At 37.2% G+C, this 17,675-nt stretch overlaps 1 protein-coding gene across 2 annotated transcripts in view; it reads left to right on the plus strand.

Annotated features, from left to right (window-relative positions):
- ABCB7 (ATP binding cassette subfamily B member 7) overlaps positions 1-17,675 on the plus strand; it is a 181,247-nt gene that overhangs the window by 86,234 nt on the left and 77,338 nt on the right. For both annotated transcript variants that reach the window (XM_067156839.2, XM_067156840.2), the window contains exon 7: positions 14,470-14,644. In XM_067156839.2, the coding sequence (XP_067012940.2) occupies positions 14,470-14,644 (175 nt within the window). The remainder of the gene's footprint in view (positions 1-14,469; positions 14,645-17,675) is intronic.

The raw sequence follows: 17,675 nt of genomic DNA on the forward strand, positions 1-17,675 counted from the left end.
ACAAAGAGCATGCTGAACACCGCATTCAAGAAGTAACTAATCCCGCACAACACTTTCAAACCAATTTTCTTATACTTACTGAACGTGACGGAGGTGTTTCTGACCTACATGATCAATTTGATCGACCTAAAACGGACATGAATCACTGTGAAAGTAATACATTTTCACCTTCAGTCAACCAGAACCTTCTGCCTTGTGATATTTTACTTCCAGTTGGAAGACCATGTGTAAATGGTTCGCCTGAAGGTGTCACATTTGGTGATTTAATATCAAATTTGATTGCCTGTAATAGTTCCGACAGAACAGCTCAGGAATCTGTTGAAATCAAAGTATCCGACCCTGAGTTGCGTGCATTAATAGAAACAAAATTAGGGAATGTTGGGGAAATAAGCCACTCTGGCGAAGATGTACATGTTTTAAACGAAGTGTTTTCTAATGAAAAGCCACAGGAAGACTGTGATGATATTCCATGCTTGTACCACAAGTGTTCAGATAACAGTATTCTGTCAAACAAATTTCTATTATAAATGAAATATTTCCTAGCAAATCAGGAAATAGTTTATGCCAAAATTGTGACAAAATGCTGGAAACTGGCACCTGAAATAATTTTGGCCCACATGGAGATACTGGGACATCAGATGTGGAGATAGAATTGGACACTAGTGGTGCTGTTTCAGATGGGGACCAAGAAAAGGAAGAAAGCGAAAATTTGAAGATCAAACGCAACAAATTAAAAAAAGGAAGGTGAATACCAATCAAGACAATCAATACTGACAATCAGGGCTGATAGTCACGTTCAGTAAAGCATTTCGGGTTTACGAATGTAATTGCAGGTTCAAATGCCACGAATTAGTTACAGTGGAGGAGAGACGAGTGATATTTACTAATTTTCATAAGCTAGATGAAGCTAGATGCCAAAAAATAGCAAGAATGGTTAAATAGGTCAGTATTAAGCAGAAGAGAGCAGTAGGATCTGAGAAGCGGAATGTGTCTAGAGAGTATTGTCTGTGCAATAGGAAAGTGTGTAAAGCAATATTTTTACAAACATTACGAGTGTCGAGTTATGTTGTTGACAAAGCTTTTAAAAAAATGAAGCGATGTGAAATCGTGGATGGGAGAGGGAGTGCTGGAGGACATAATAAACTACCAGAAGCTAAAGTCCGTGAAGTATGTGAGCACATTTCAAAATTTCCGAAGTATAAATCACATTATTGTCGTTCACAAACAAAGGCAGAGTATTTTAAGTCCAAGTACTACTCTCAAAGTGATGTACGGTCTCTACTGTGAACACTATGCGAATCCTGTTTCTTTAGCATTGTATAAAAGATATTATGAACCAAGTTCAACCTAAAGTGTAAAACACTAAAGAAAGACACATGCAATACATGTGATGCTCTTACCATGAGGATAGAGAATTCATCAGAATTGGATTCTTCACTAGCAAAAGAAGAACATGAAAGTCATTTAGAGGAAGTAAACCTTGCAAGGAATCTCATGGAGCAGAATTTCATGCAGGCTAAAAACGACATGTCGAGAGAAACTGAATGCATTTCGTTCGATTTGGAAAAGACATTGCCACTCCCAAGAATACCAACAAATATAGTGTTCTATAAACGCCAACTTTGATTGTATAACTGCGGTAATCATGATTTTAAGGACAAAGGATTTTGTTACGTGTGGGTGGAAGGAGATGCTGGAAGAGGATTCCAAGAAATTGGATAGTGTTTAAGAAAACACATACTGGCTCATGTATCACCAGGCACAACAAATTTGATTCTCTGGTCAGATTCATGTGGGGGCCAGAATCGAAATATAAAAATAGCTTTGTTGTTGAAAACAATTCTAGAAGAACATCCTAGTCTACCATCTATCACACAACGCTTTCTAGTTCCTGGGCACAATTTTCTGAAAAATGACTCAGACTTTGGTGATATTGAATCTACATTAAAATTCCAGCAACGTCTGTATATGCCAGAAGATTACATTAAAAATAATGAAGTCTTACAGAAAGAGAAGTCCGTTACAAGGTGAAAAGGTAAACTGGTTACTGTTCAAGGAAATCTAGCACAGGAAATCAGTTTTTGTGAAGAGTGATCTAAGGCAGGAAACCTACACGGAAATAAACATTGGAAAAAGAACTGGTCGAAAATCTGTCGGTGACAGCGTACATTTCTCAAGAAAACTGCTTAAACTGTGTCCGGAAGGAAAACCAATAAGCTCAGAAAAATTATGTGATCTGAAGTCCATGTTTCACTTGATCCCTAAAGACTGTTTGGAGTTTTATCAAAAGTTAGTTAGTTCTCCTACCATAGCTGATGATATCAAAGGTTTTTCGGGAAAATTTTGAAATAACTCATGAAGTGATACAGATGTGGATTCCCATAGGGAATCTGAAATATTTGTTCCGAATGAGTAAATTTATAATACCAATGGGACAAAGTCTCTCATAGTGCATTGGCACTGCCAGTGGCTACAATTAGCCTACGCAGTGGCCTCCACGGTATGCACTGGCCGGCGTCTTGGTGGGTATTCTAGGTACCAACTGAAGAGCCCAGCCTAGCACACGGGGGTGAAACGCTGGCAACCAAGAATGAGTTAGCTGGAAAATTTATAATGTCCAATAATGGACCATTTATATTGGTATTATAACTCATGAAGTCGTTTGAGAAGGCGAACATTACTGTTTTTCTTATGTTGATTTTACTATTATTCTTTTCATCATTTAGTTGTGAAGTTCATACACTATAATGAACATGGGAATGGGTAATAATAAAAGAGTTATTATTGACTATAGAATGTAAAATATTAACAGTATTGTACTGTGATATTGTGCTTGAAAGTTCTTTCCTGTAGAAATGTTGTGCTAGTTTTGTATTAATCTGTTTCACGTTTGTAGACTAAACGCCACCTGGCGCTTGGACTCTGATTGCATTATAGAATTTCTGAAATCACTTGTAGACTAAGACGCTTTTTTATCAAAATAAAATACTCAAATAAGCTTTCTACTTATATTATTTTTAGAAAAACAAAATATGGTGCTGCGTGAATATAGTAAGTTTTGATTTATAGAAAAATGCACGAGGTAGATAGTTTTTCTTTAAGCATTCGCGAAGACGCCTTTTTCTCAAAACTTGAATTTTGTCGCTTGGTCTGTCATTGCATAACACCATCCAATTATAACAAAGAGACATACCACATTAATGTATTTCGATACATACACAGAGAAAATTAACCACAAATTCTGGAAATTAGTGTATAAGACATAATATAGAACACAAATATTTAAAGTGTCAATAAATAAATAAATAAATGAATGAATAAATAAATAAATAAATATGCTCCCACGCAATGCTGTAAGATTTGCAGTATCAGATGATGCAAACATGATAGGCCTTTTTTTGTAACATATGAAGAATTGTTCCATCATATAGGTTCATCTTGAATCAGACAGTATTTTGATGGAGAAAGATGTTTTTATGCAGCTTTGAGAATCTTGGTGAATGTTGAGGAATGTTCGAAACTTCCTACCTAATACAATGAAAATTTGAATATTCTCTGTACTGAAACATCGCTGTTTTGAAAGAAGTTGTAGTGTATGAGCTAGACACAAGTACAAATTTTTCGTAAGGTCCTACCACTTTATACATTATGTCTGTTGATTTTATACCTACTAATTTACCAAGTAAACCTTAAGTCTCTAAGGTCTTCTTCAAGATATTTGCAATATTTTCACATGTGCAATTCACTTCCGTCTGCAGAAGATTTGGAAAGATGATAAGATCACTATCATTTAAAAAAAAAAACTTTGTTGAATCTCTAGTCTTCTCAGTCTTTTTGTATGGTGCACAGACATGGACCATCCTACAACAAAACAGTGCATGAATAGGAAGTTTAGAAATGAATGCTGGAGGAACATGTTGATTAAAAGTTTGTCTGCCGTGCAAGATCTCTCAATGGATCATACGCTACTTTGGTCATATCACTCAGAAGGTAGTCTTCAAAAATTGATTGTTGAGGGCAAGGTCCAAGGAACCAGGCCACAAGGATGAGTACCAACATGATGGCTCGACATGATGAATAGCCCCTTAGAGAGTTCTGTCAGTAACCATACCGAAGGCTCTGGGTAGAGAAGAATGGCAGAGTATGGTTCATCAGTTAAACAGCTGCATTATGATAAGTCGTAACATCTCAGCCATGAGGCAAAACGAATAAGGATGGTTTTACTTCATTGGACATACTGTATGACTAGTTCTAAGTGATCAGTGATGCTTAGATAACACTGGTCAACAACATTTTTGTCACAAAAAATATTATTGATATTCTTGGCTAAATCTTAGGTACTGAATTCAAAAATGAAATCAGTTTTTTCCTATCAGGCTCAGTTTACTTGTGACATGCTACCCTCTATCTATTAAAACCTTTGAAAATACTGCATGTTCTGCTGTGACTTAATTTAATTATTAAGCATAGATATATTTTTTTAAACAGTCAAAATATGTACAAGAAATGCCCATACATGGACCTCAGTTCAGAAATCCACCTCCAGGAATGAAGGTAGTTTGGCAATATTGCCGGCGACTCATGCTCGAATAGGTAGAATAGCGTTGTGTTTGTTGCCAGTTGTGTCTCATCATTGAGAGTTCTAACACCATGGGAAGTGACTGCTCGTTGTTCTATGTTTGTGGAGATTTGTGCTTTGTGTTAATCCAGAAGAAGAAATGCGTGAGTAAATAGTCAAAATTCTTTTTGTTATATCTGTGAAGAGTTAACTCTGAAATTGCAAGAACAAAACTTAATCCTCTTGTAAAGAAGTTCTATGTACATTTCGGGTGTAAGGTTGGCGACCAGGACACATGCTGTTTGATATGTGTTACACTCCTGACAGGCTGGTTAAAAGGATCACGTCACATGTCCTTTTCTGTTCCCATGATTTGGAGGGAACCCTCGAATCACACAAGAGACTGTTATTTCTGTCTGACAAAAATAGCTGGAATCGCCTTGCAAACAAATCCTAATTTACCTGATATGAGGCATGTATGTCACAGTGAAGAATACCTGGTACCAGTGCCTCCTGAGAATGTGGTAATGAGTGAAGATGAATACAACGACAAACGCACAGAAAACGGAGGAGATATGCATGCTGACCCAACATTTCAGGCCCCCTGTGAATCAAATGAGTGCAGTTTTTGTCTCAAAGGGATCTCAACGATCTTGTCCATGATTTAAATGTGTCAAAACAACACGCTGAGCTTTTAGCTTTACATTAAAAATAATGGAATCATATTTATCTCAATACAAAAGTGAGTGTTTTTCGTGACCGCCATGCTGTTTTTTCTGAATATTTATCCAAGGAAGGTGACATGCTTTTTTGTAATGGTGTTGAATCCTTAATGGAGACTCGTGGCCATAATTTCAGTGTAAATAAGTGGTGTTTGGTCATAGATTCTAACAAAGTTAGTCTGAAAGCATTACTTCTTTATTGTGGGAACAAATTTCCTTCTGTTCCGATTGCTCGTGCTCTTAACTTGAAGGAAACATACGAGAACTGTAAACTGCTACTCGCACTTATACAATATGGGAAATACAATTGGCATATATGTGGAGATCTGAAGGTAATTGCAGTTCTGCTCACCATGCAACTTGGATACACAAAACACTGCTGCTTTCTATGCGAGTGGGACAGCAGAGAGAGAAAAATAAGTTACTGTGAGGGGAAAATAGCGTGGTAAACATTCCTCTTGTTGACCCCAAAAAGGTGTATCTACCTCTGCTGCACATTAAATTGGATTTTGACATAAACTGTGTGAAAGCTGTGGACAAAACATCGCATGGATTCATGTATTTGAGAGAGAAGTTCCCAAGGATCAGTAAAGCAAGAATAAAGGACTATTTTTACAAGTAATGAAAATCATTTTATTTTCCGTATTGAAAGAATCTCAATAATAATATAAAAAAAATTATTGGACTCCAACCTATTCAATACATTACAGGATGTATATAACATTTTTAGTTAAACATCGTTAAAATAGAGACATGTTTCGCCCCCTATGTGGGGCATCATCAGTCATATCAAAGCACCTCAAAATTAAACCAGACGTCTGGTTGGAACTTATGAACATAATATGCAAGAGAGAGTACATTAAAAAACACTTACAAGGTCTTATCTTAGACGAAAGAACAAATAGACTAGTTACACATAGTAAAATACGTTGGTGGTTCTTAATATTAAAACGAGGCCATCACATGTACAGTATAACAATGAAAGTAATTAAAGTTCATTTGATACTGAGTTCGAAGGTAGTTTTTCGTTGTATATACAAATGTTGGAAAATAAAATACAATTTACAATTACTGTACACTTATTTATAATTGTTAAAATTGATGAGGCGAAACATTCCAATTTTGTCTATTCGTGATTTTGGCTCCAACCAAAATAATTCGCCCAAGGATTCATGAGGTAGTCACCTCCGTTGGTCACTCTCTATATGAATGGAGTGCATAGTGCAAGTGAATTGCAGTTTTTATTATAAAATGAGGCTGTGCTACAACAGAATTAAAACAACACTGGCTTCAAAATGAAGACAGTTAAATTGTCATTAGATTCTTCAGTTGACTAGAGGTTTGCATATATTTTTGTTGTTGAAGTGTGGAAAAGTCAGTTGTTGGTTGAATGGGCAACGGTCGAAAATGTTGTGCAGTGCAATCGGTGTTTGAGCTGTGTAACGTATGAGGAATCTGAAAATGGAGGATTTGTCTTTAATTAGTTAAGTGAAATGATGGAAAAAGAGATGAAAAGGGGGGAAATCATTGAGAAATGAAAATGTGAAAGTTGAAGCTTACCTTAAAAGCTGTTGAGCTGTTACCTAATTGCTAGGAGGTTTGTGGAGCACTGGCTGTCGCTGATGTCCTGCTCCTCATGTTGTACGTGTGACGTCTTAGAGGAGGGGAGTGGATTTGAGAAGGTGGGGATGTGGGCATGTGATTGGCGCTTGGGGAGGAGTTGTGTGTGTTGGAGGGAGAATAGGGGCGCGATGAGTTGAGCAGCTTAGTGGGGGTGCTTGGAGAGCTTGTTTTGAGGACGTTAACAAGTCTTTTGTCTTTCAGATTTAAACTATTGAGCGAAAATATTAATTGTTCACAAAGAGGGCTTCGGTTGTCTATTGGATCATTTAAATTTTTATTCTTATTATATTTTTGGTCCAAAAAAATGTATTAATTTTTGAACTCAGTCATGAGTCTGCCTTTATCTAGTCTTTTTAAAATTTGGAGATCCTGTTCGATTGTGGTAAAACTATGTCCGGTGTCTCTCATATGGATGCTCATGGCTGAGTGTTTATTGTGCTTTTGGGCATTGAAATGTTCTGCATATCTTGTTGCAAAGTTTCTACCAGTTTGACCGATATATGAACTATTACATTCAGCACATTTCAGTCTATAAATGCCAATTTTTTAGACATTACAATCACCAGGACTTTAAACAATTTCGATTTCCAAATTCACAGAAAACCTTCATTCACTCCCACAACCATAAAACAAAATTCTCTTCACCCACAATCGCACAAACAAGCCTCGTTTTACAGTTTAGTGTACAGAGCGTTAAAAATTCCCATGTCAACCGTCAATTTAGAAAAAGAAATAAATACCATAAAAGAAATAGCTGTTTTCAATGGATACAATCCCACAATCATACAGAAAATAATCAATAAAGTGAAATTGAAATTGGCCACGAACCTCTCCCCAATAAAAATAAATAAGCCTAAATACGCATCTTTCACCTACATTAACCCCACCATACGTCAAATCGCTACCCCTTTAAAAAAACATGATATTAAGATAGCCTATAAGACCCATAATTCTAATCAAAGGCTATTCTTCAACCACGATAGGATAAACTCGGACAACAATAAATTTTCGGGCTCTGGCGTTTATAGACTGAAATGTGCTGAATGTAATAGTTCATATATCGGTCAGACTGGTAGAAACTTTGCAACTAGATATGCAGAACATTTCAGTGCCCAAAAGCACAATAAACACTCAGCCATGAGCATCCATATGAGAGACACCGGATATAGTTTTACCACAATCGAACAGGATCTCCAAATTTTAAAAAGACTAGATAAAGGCAGACTCATGACTGAGTTCAAAAATTAATAGATTTTTTTGGACCAAAAATATAATAAGAATAAAAATTTAAATGATCCAATAGACAACCGAAGCCCTCTTTGCGAACAATTAATATTTTCGCTCAATAGTTTAAATCTGAAAGACAAAAGACTTGTTAACGTCCTCAAAACAAGCTCTCCAAGCACCCCCACTAAGCTGCTCAACTCATCGCGCCCCTATTCTCCCTCCAACACACACAACTCCTCCCCAAGCGCCAATCACATGCCCACATCCCCACCTTCTCAAATCCACTCCCCTCCTCTAAGACGTCACACGTACAACATGAGGAGCAGGACATCAGCGACAGCCAGTGCTCCACAAACCTCCTAGCAATTAGGTAACAGCTCAACAGCTTTTAAGGTAAGCTTCAACTTTAATATTTTCATTTCTCAATGATTTCCCCCCTTTTCATCTCTTTTTCCATCATTTCACTTAACTAATTAAAGACAAATCCTCCATTTTCAGATTCCTCATACGTTACACAGCTCAAACACCGATTGCACTGCACAACATTTTCGACCGTTGCCCATTCAACCAACAACTGACTTTTCCACACTTCAACAACAAAAATATACGCAAACCTCTAGTCAACTGAAGAATCTAATGACAATTTAACTGTCTTCATTTTGAAGCCAGTGTTGTTTTAATTCTGTTGTAGCACAGCCTCATTTTATAATAAAAACTGCAATTCACTTGCACTATGCACTCCATTCATATAGAGAGTGACCAACGAAGGTGACTACCTCATGAATCCTTGGGCGAATTATTTTGGTTGGAGCCAAAATCACGAATAGACAAAATTGGAATGTTTCGCCTCATCAATTTTAACAATTATAAATAAGTGTACAGTAATTGTAAATTGTATTTTATTTTCCAACATTTGTATATACAACGAAAAACTACCTTCGAACTCAGTATCAAATGAACTTTAATTACTTTCATTGTTATACTGTACATGTGATGGCCTCGTTTTAATATTAAGAACCACCAACGTATTTTACTATGTGTAACTAGTCTATTTGTTCTTTCGTCTAAGATAAGACCTTGTAAGTGTTTTTTAATGTACTCTCTCTTGCATATTATGTTCATAAGTTCCAACCAGACGTCTGGTTTAATTTTGAGGTGCTTTGATATGACTGATGATGCCCCACATAGGGGGCGAAACATGTCTCTATTTTAACGATGTTTAACTAAAAATGTTATATACATCCTGTAATGTATTGAATAGGTTGGAGTCCAATAAATTTTCTTATATTATTATTAAGGACTATTTGTCGGATCGCAAATTAGGAAATTAACAGCTGATGAACATTTCCATGATTTGTTGAGTGATGTTGCAAAAATGGCATGGCTGTCTTTCACAAATGTCTGCAAGAACTCTTTAAGCAACCATAAGGCAGAGAACTATAGTGATATTGTACGTGAATTGCTGAAATCCTACCACCGTATGGGATGTAACATGTCACTTAAACTACATTTCTTGAATGATTATTTGGACTTCTTCCTGGATAACCCTGAGGCCATTGGTGCTGAACGTGGTGAACGGTTCCAACAAGAGATTTCTCAAATAGAAAAGCATTATCAAGGCAGTTGGAGTGCCACAATGTTGTCAAACTACTGCTGGACCTTACAAGAGATGTTACCAAGGCAAAGTATCACAGGAAATTGGGTAGAAAATATTTTTAGTTATGTTTCTTCACTTTTCTTTACTCTTATGTTGTAATTTTTTTTTTTTTTTTTTTTTTTTTCTGTTTACGTTTAAAACTCTTATTTCGAGAATGTGTCATTTTGTCTGATACATAAGGATGACCCAAAAGTCTGTTAACATTTGATGAGGCAGTACTTCACTTAATATTGGCGATAGAGATGAAATAATTGACAGACATAATTCGCCTGACATGGGGTTTTATTGACAACTAAACAAAGCTTCACTAACGGTGTCTTTTCTGGCAACGTCAACATGCCGCGATTGCAGGCGCATCTGACACCCTCTCTCATAACAGCTCCTTTTATACCGTACATGGGTCTCATGCGGCATCACTGACGTGTTGCTGTCCAGCGCCATCTATTGGCTTGTTTGTGCACTAGTTGTGGGTGTCAATAAAATCCCATGTCATGTTAAGCATGTGTGGCCATTTGTACCTGATGTGTTGCTGTCCAGCACCATCTGTTGGTCATTTTGTGTACTTTATTTTGGTGTCAACAAAACCCCATGTCATGCCAATCATGTGTGTCAATTATTACCTCACTACCTCCAATATTCCGTGAAGTATTGCCTCGTAAAATGTTAACAGATCTTTGGGTCACCCTGTATAATACATAGGCTGACATAAGCATTTACAAAAATAATTTACACATGAGAACTGAGACGATACAGAAATTCTAAATTTAGATCTGGATTCAGGGTGAATTATCTTCCAGAAACAGTTTTTGTTCTTGTGACAGAAAAAAGGTGTTTTTTTTAGACCTGTATAATCATCAGAAGCTGTTGATGTGTACATCAACATGACAGCTATGCTGTCTTCATTTCTGAGCTTGTGTTTTACTCTTCTTTTGTACTTCTTAGGATTATGTGATTTGATAATGTACTTACGTGTAGGCATAGTCTACTGAGGTTTATGGTGCTGAATCAGTTTTCAATAGTGTTTGGTTGTCTTTACATATCTTATATATTGCTTTCTTGATTTACTGTTTTCACGATTGTAAAGGTGGGTTTCCATTTGAGATTAACCGGGAGAGTAACTTTCGATATCTGCCCTCAGGTTGTTGTCCATTTGAGAGAATTTTGGCTCGAATAACTATCGAGAGTACCTGGTGAGTCCCTCTCAAGATAGCTTTCACGAGTTCTCGTCACACCCTGTCCATTTGTGCACCTGTAGAGAGTGGAGAGTAGTCGAAATGTCATCACACTATTACTGACAAGTCACAGCAGCTGTGATTATCCTCTGTTAAAAAAGAAAAATCTACTTTGGTAATTGTCATCTGTCCCGCTACCGCTTGTTCTGTTTTTCATTTTTTTCAATTCTTGAGATACCTTAAACAGTAGAGAGCATCGCATTATTGATTAATTTAAATATTGTGTATATATTATATACTTGTTATTATAATAATAACCAGGCTACAATCATTACAATGTATTTCCATGCAAATTGATGTGATTATAATAAAATATAAACTAAAAATTTACTCTTAATTCACCTTATTAAACAGGCTTAGCTTGCCTGATTTCTTAAGTTGTGAAGTTTCCTTTGAACTTCAGCTCCGGAACACGAAAACACTCCTATTTCCTCTAAAGTTTTATGTTTCTTCACTTTGTCACCGTAATCGGTACAGTTCACACTCCACAAAATTTCTCGACTTATCTTCCATTTCATCATTTCAGTTAACAGTTTTGTTTCCTTCAGTGACTAATTATTAGACATCTTGAAATTAAAAATAGAACCAAGCTCTCGATAGCTTCGCCACAATTCAAACACAGTTTGTATCTGGAGAGCTAATCTCAGAGAGGGCCAGGGAGTACGTTAAGGGTTATAAATTTCATGTTGTAGGTCCGTATTGAACTGAGAATAACATATGAGTAACAACACAGTAAAGGTTTCCACCTATTCAATACAAAATATATTCACAACATTTTAAAATTACATGGAACTAGTTTCGACCCATCTAGGGGTCATCATCAGCCACATCAAAGCAAAGATCACTCTTGACGAAATCGACTAGCGAGCAAGTTGAGAAAAATTAGCTCTCGGAGAGTTGCGAACGAATTTCTGTTAGTTGCTCTCGGCATTGTGTCCATTGGCGAGTAACTGCTATCAAGAGGTTCTCGCCAGTATTTGCTCTCAAGTGAACGGGCACCTTAACACACACTCAATCAAGCAATCACATTGCACACCAGTATGTTAAACTTTTTTTTTTGCTAGTTGATTTACGTTGCACCGACACAGATAGGTCTTATGGCGACGATGGAATAGGAACGACTTAGGAATTGGAAGGAAGCGGCCGTGGCCTTAATGAAGGTACAGCCCTGGCATTTGCCTGGTGTGAAAATGGGAAACCACGGAAAACCATCTTCAAGGCTGCCGACAGTGGGGCTCGAACCCACTATCTCCCGATTACTGTATACTGGCCGCACTTAAGCGACTGCAGCTAACGAGCTTGGTGTGTTAAACTTCTGGTTTCCAACAAGATGGCTTCTCACAACTCAGCATTAGAACCATTCACAACAGCGACCCTCATTGATCTTCGCATAGTGTTCTGACAGACTTACTCTCAATGAATGACTTGTCACAGATTCATGACCGTCTGCTTACTTTCACTTACAGTTGATGCACTTGAGGCTGACTCCCTCGAGAATGACTCCAGACTGACTTTGCGCTCCCACAGTTGTGCTCTTACATCGAGAAGAGGGAGATTTTAGTAGCTTCTAGCCCCGGATCATTCTGGACGCATGGCTCATAGTTCGTCAGCTTCCAGCCTCTTCTAGGAACTCCCTCATGGCAAGCCTCAATAATTCACTGCCCTATTGTTTTGCTCACCATTGGTCCTGTCCACATTGTCGCCACTGTGCCATGATTATCACCTCTCACTGGCATTCTTGCTGGTCACCCTGAGTTGGTTTTGATTGTCACAATAATAATAATAATAATAATAATAATAATAATAATAACATATACATAAATAAAATAGATGTGTGTGTCCATATATTTCACCTTGCAGCCACAACTTCCCACTGCAGGCCACAGTTGTTCATGCAATGTCAGTGCTTGTGGTGGTGTGGGAGATGTGGAGGTTGAAGGTGGCTGATTACATATAATAATAATAATAATAATAATAATAATAATAATAATAATAATAATAATAATAATAATAGAAATCTTCTTCATGAATCTTTAGTGGGCTTCAATACCTGTCAACCACTGCTAATCATTTTGTTACATTTTTTTCAGATTAGATTTTCTTGAATGAGAGACCATTCCGTAGGAATGTGACAATTTGTCTTTATGGCCAGCTGACTGTCACTAGTCAATTTAGAGCTAGCATCAGCAGGAATTTTGGTTCCTCCTAAAATAGAGTGAAGACTTATAGCAGTTTTATTTGCTGTATGAAAGTCCATCTCCACCGAGTAAACTCTTGAGGTCTTCACTCATATGCTGTGCTCAGGCCCTTAGTATTTATTCAAATTCATATGTATGATCCCTGGAGAAAGAGTGTCTGAGCATTAAAACCCCCCAGGATAAAGAGCCTAAATCTTCACCCTGATAAAATGGAGATGATGGAGGCACATAGTAGATCCCCCACCCGTTCCTCCTCCAGTAGGGTAAGTGCTTTTCGATCTTCAGCTACATGTTACAGTGTTCTTCATTGCTTTTCATTCCAGTCCTGTTTTAGTGTTTACCTCCTGCCTACTCCTCTGCACCCTTCAGTTTTGGCTTTCTAGTAAAATTGCATTAAACATTTAATTTTTTAGCACATGCCCTAGGTGGTTGGCAGTTCTCTTTTGCCCTTTACTCTCTGTAATACCTGTTTGTTAGTAGCATGTACAACCAATGAGACTCTGAGCATTCTTCTGGAATGTTGTATTTCCAGAGTTTTCAGTTGTTTGATGATGGCCCATTTTAATGTCAAAGCCCCTGCCCCTAGGCAGGACACATGCTGAGGGTGTTCAAACATTTCATGATAATATCAGTTCTACTGTAGGTTTGTCATATCTCTGCTAAAGATTTCATTGACTGTTTTGAAAAATCAGTTCTAGATATTTACAAAAGTTAATATACATAAAAAATTATTGTAGAAGTATTATTCAAATCTGAAGTTGAGTGGATGATTAAGAGACAGTAATGACTTTTAAAAAATCAAAATCTGTTTTCAACTTATTAGGTCATGTTACGTACATTTAGTACATGTTGAAGAGATGTCAAGTACAGAATAAAAATGGCCAACCAGACACCAGTGGGACCCAAACCCACAACCTCCCGATTTTGCGTCAGTTGCTCTACTTGACATCTCTTCAAGATGTATTAAATGTATGTAACACGACCTAAGAGGTTGAAAGTAGATTTTGATTACAATGCTGTCGTGAAAATTCAGTATTCATTGACTTGTTTTGAGTCACTCAGTTTGACTGAAATCATTAGAAAGAATTTATGGGGCAATATTTAGTCTCTTCGTTCCAATTATCTGTGTTTAATAAATTGTAAAAACTATTTACTTTTATAGTGCTATTTTTGTTCCATATGCAAGATCATGTTACTGTACTTGTATATTTTAGATTATTTTTAATAATAAATATGAGTTCATTCTTTTCAGTATTTCAACAATGAAAAATTTGAAGCTGATCGCTATGACCAAGCACTGAAGAAATATGAAGAAGCTTCTCTTAAAACAAGCACTAGTTTGGCTCTGCTCAATTTTGGACAGAATGCAATCTTCAGTGCAGCACTGAGTCTTATCATGGTAATGGCAGCCCAGCAAATTGTACAAGGTAAAATACAGAATCACTTTTGCATATGAACTGAGTGAATTTTTGTAAAACTAAGTGTCTAATCAATGCCTGTGTTTAGCAAATATAAGAAAACTATGTATTTTGAGTCTGACTGCAATAATCTCGGGTCATTTTTGTAATTGTAATGATTTTTCATGAGGTATAGTAAACTTAAACCCTGCTGGGTCCATTTATTAATACAGACTATTTTTAAATTTATTTATTTATCATATGACTTTTTGTACCGAAGACATGTTCGACTCATCTGGTGTGGATCTTTCTGTTTGACACTTATGGGACCCCCTGCACGTCTGGATGTGGGGTGAAGATGGTGGGTGAAACCCAGTGTCTGCACATAGCCTACTTCTGTTGAATAACACCAAGGGGTCTGCTCAAGACTTAACATCCCCATTTGATGGACAGATCACCATCATCATCATCATCATCATCATCATCATCATCATCATCATCATAAGCCCTCTCACTACATAGGAGCAATGCAAAGAGATTTGGAATTGAATCTAGGATTTTGTCATGCAATCTAGTGATCAGAAATTATGTACCACCACTCTCCTACCCAGCCAGCCAACATTCTGATGGTGAATTTAAAAATATATATATATTACCAATGAGACTCAAACTGGCTTACCAAAGTGATATAGACTTGATGCCTTAACGATCGTGGCCACCAGACAGGCTGAAACAAACTAATATAATGAAATTACAATGCCCTCCTGGGGGTCATGTTCATTCAGGTGTCAAATCTTTACGATATGGCACTTGTCATTAGCTAGTTCAAGTCCCATTGGTGGTGGTGGTGGTGGTGGTGGTGGTGGTGGTGGTGGTGGTGGTGGTGGTGGAGGGGATGTTACCAATTGAATGATGGCTATTAGGGTAGGAAAGGTAAGGTTTACAATTCTTAATAGCTAGATTAAATGATATATAGAAAGATAGGAACATTGAAAAGAACTCATAACAGGATTAACACAATGTCAGGCAGTATGGAAAGAGGGAGAAATAGAAAACTCAAAAGGACAAAGGTCAACCTCCACATCTTCACATACTACGCATACTTGAATAAGCTGTGTCCTCGTATAATCCACGCACTCCAGTTATGCATTGAGAACAGAGAAAAAAATTGAAATCCAAAATGTTTGGCTCACATACTTTTATGCAGTAAGTACAGTAGAAGTCCATTATAGTGAGAATTCATAACGGCAAAAAAAATACTCGCTATATCGGATTGTCGTTACATCCAGTTATTCGTTAGTTGGGGAGAAACGCCACAGATCGAAAGACAACTTGCTTTTTTGTGGAAGATTTCCACACTAAGACTTATTCATTAGGTATTTTTCAAATTCCGATACTGCATGAATGCACATGTTCAATTTCATTCTGGAAAGGTAGAAACCTAGTATGGAAACTCCAGCATAAAGTGCCAGTGGAGAAAAAATAACCATCTAGCTATAAATTTACATGGGCATAGCCTTCAGAAATTTAACCAGACGCAAGAAAAAAAAATTTGTTTTTACAATTTGTCTTACGTCGCACCAACACAGATAGGTTTTATGGTGACGATGGGATAGGAAAGGGCTAGGAGTGGGAAGGAAGCGGCTGTGGCTTTAATTAAGGTATAGCCCCAGCATTTGCCTTGTGTGAAAATGGGAAACCACAGAAAACCATCTTCAGGTTTGCCAACAGTGGAGTTCGAACCAACTATCTTCCAAATGCAAGCTGATAGCTACTTGGCCCAAAATATAAACTAACCACTGAAATCAGTGTTGCATTCTGCCATATCTGGAGGTGTATCACATTCTCATTTAATTTCAGTATATATCCTAGCATTAAAATTAAGCGATCGTATACTTCAGCCCTTATTTCTGACAAGTTAACAACTGCTATCGGGTACTACTAATAGACTCCAACATCACCTTTGAATGTCGACTAGAGAGATCGATAGCACACATAGCGAGAAAACTGTACTAAAGATGACTGATGGCATTCTGTGGCAAACGTTTCAGTTTTCTTATTCAAACAGAGTCACCTAACCTATATCTGTCATGAAGACAACTCCAGTAGAGAAATAGCCTTCTCGCTATACATTTACATGGCAATAGCCTTTCCAAAATTTAACCAGATGCAAGAAAATACAAACAAACCTCTGAAATCAATGATGTACTCTGCCATATCTTGAGGTGTATCACATTCTTACTAAATTTCGGTGTATAGCATTAAAATTAAGCGATCATTTACTTCAGCCATTATTTCTAACAAGTTGACAATTGCTATCGGCCATGCTGTTTATGCATTTATTACAAAAACATTTTCTCTTTTATTTTGAATTTTCTTTACAGTCGACGGGTATTACTAATCGACTCGGACATTGTCCTAAAATGTTGACGAGATACCTCGATAGAGTGCACGTAGCGAGAAAATGATACCTAAGATGTTCCAGCGCATTCAATATATTGTTAATCATCTTGACCATAATAGCCAGTATTGAGTTCGTATTGACATAATCACAGTAAGTAGAGAAATATGTATCATCCTCCTCATCCTCCTCCTATCCTGGCCATATATGTACCCACAAAATGGGCACTCCCAAACTCACTCAGGGTCAGCTTGTCGTACTTGGAGAGAGTATTATTATCCAGCATTCTTGTACCAGATCTAGTGGCACTTCACTATTCCTTAAGGCAGCCTCAGCAGTTCATTTCAATGTTGCCGTTGGTCACTCTCTTCCTCTCTTCTGGAGTCTGATCTGCATTGCCAATTTGCCCAAGTTGATAATTATGCTGCCACTACAATTGATGATATAATGTTGAAATTTTAAGATTATCTCTTTATACCTATCAGGTAGCCATTGACAGGTATCCATTCTTCTTATTGAAAGAGAATTTTGTTGGAAGCTTCTAATTATATATTGGATGACAGGAACAAGAAGGAACAAATAAAAGGAGTAATACAATGGCAGGTCTGAAAGCAACGGAGCAGGAGCAACAGAAAGAGGACATAAGGACAAGCATGAAAT

The sequence above is a fragment of the Anabrus simplex genome, chromosome 1 (genome assembly GCF_040414725.1).
Source record: "Anabrus simplex isolate iqAnaSimp1 chromosome 1, ASM4041472v1, whole genome shotgun sequence".
Classification (NCBI taxonomy): Eukaryota; Metazoa; Arthropoda; class Insecta; order Orthoptera; family Tettigoniidae; genus Anabrus; species Anabrus simplex.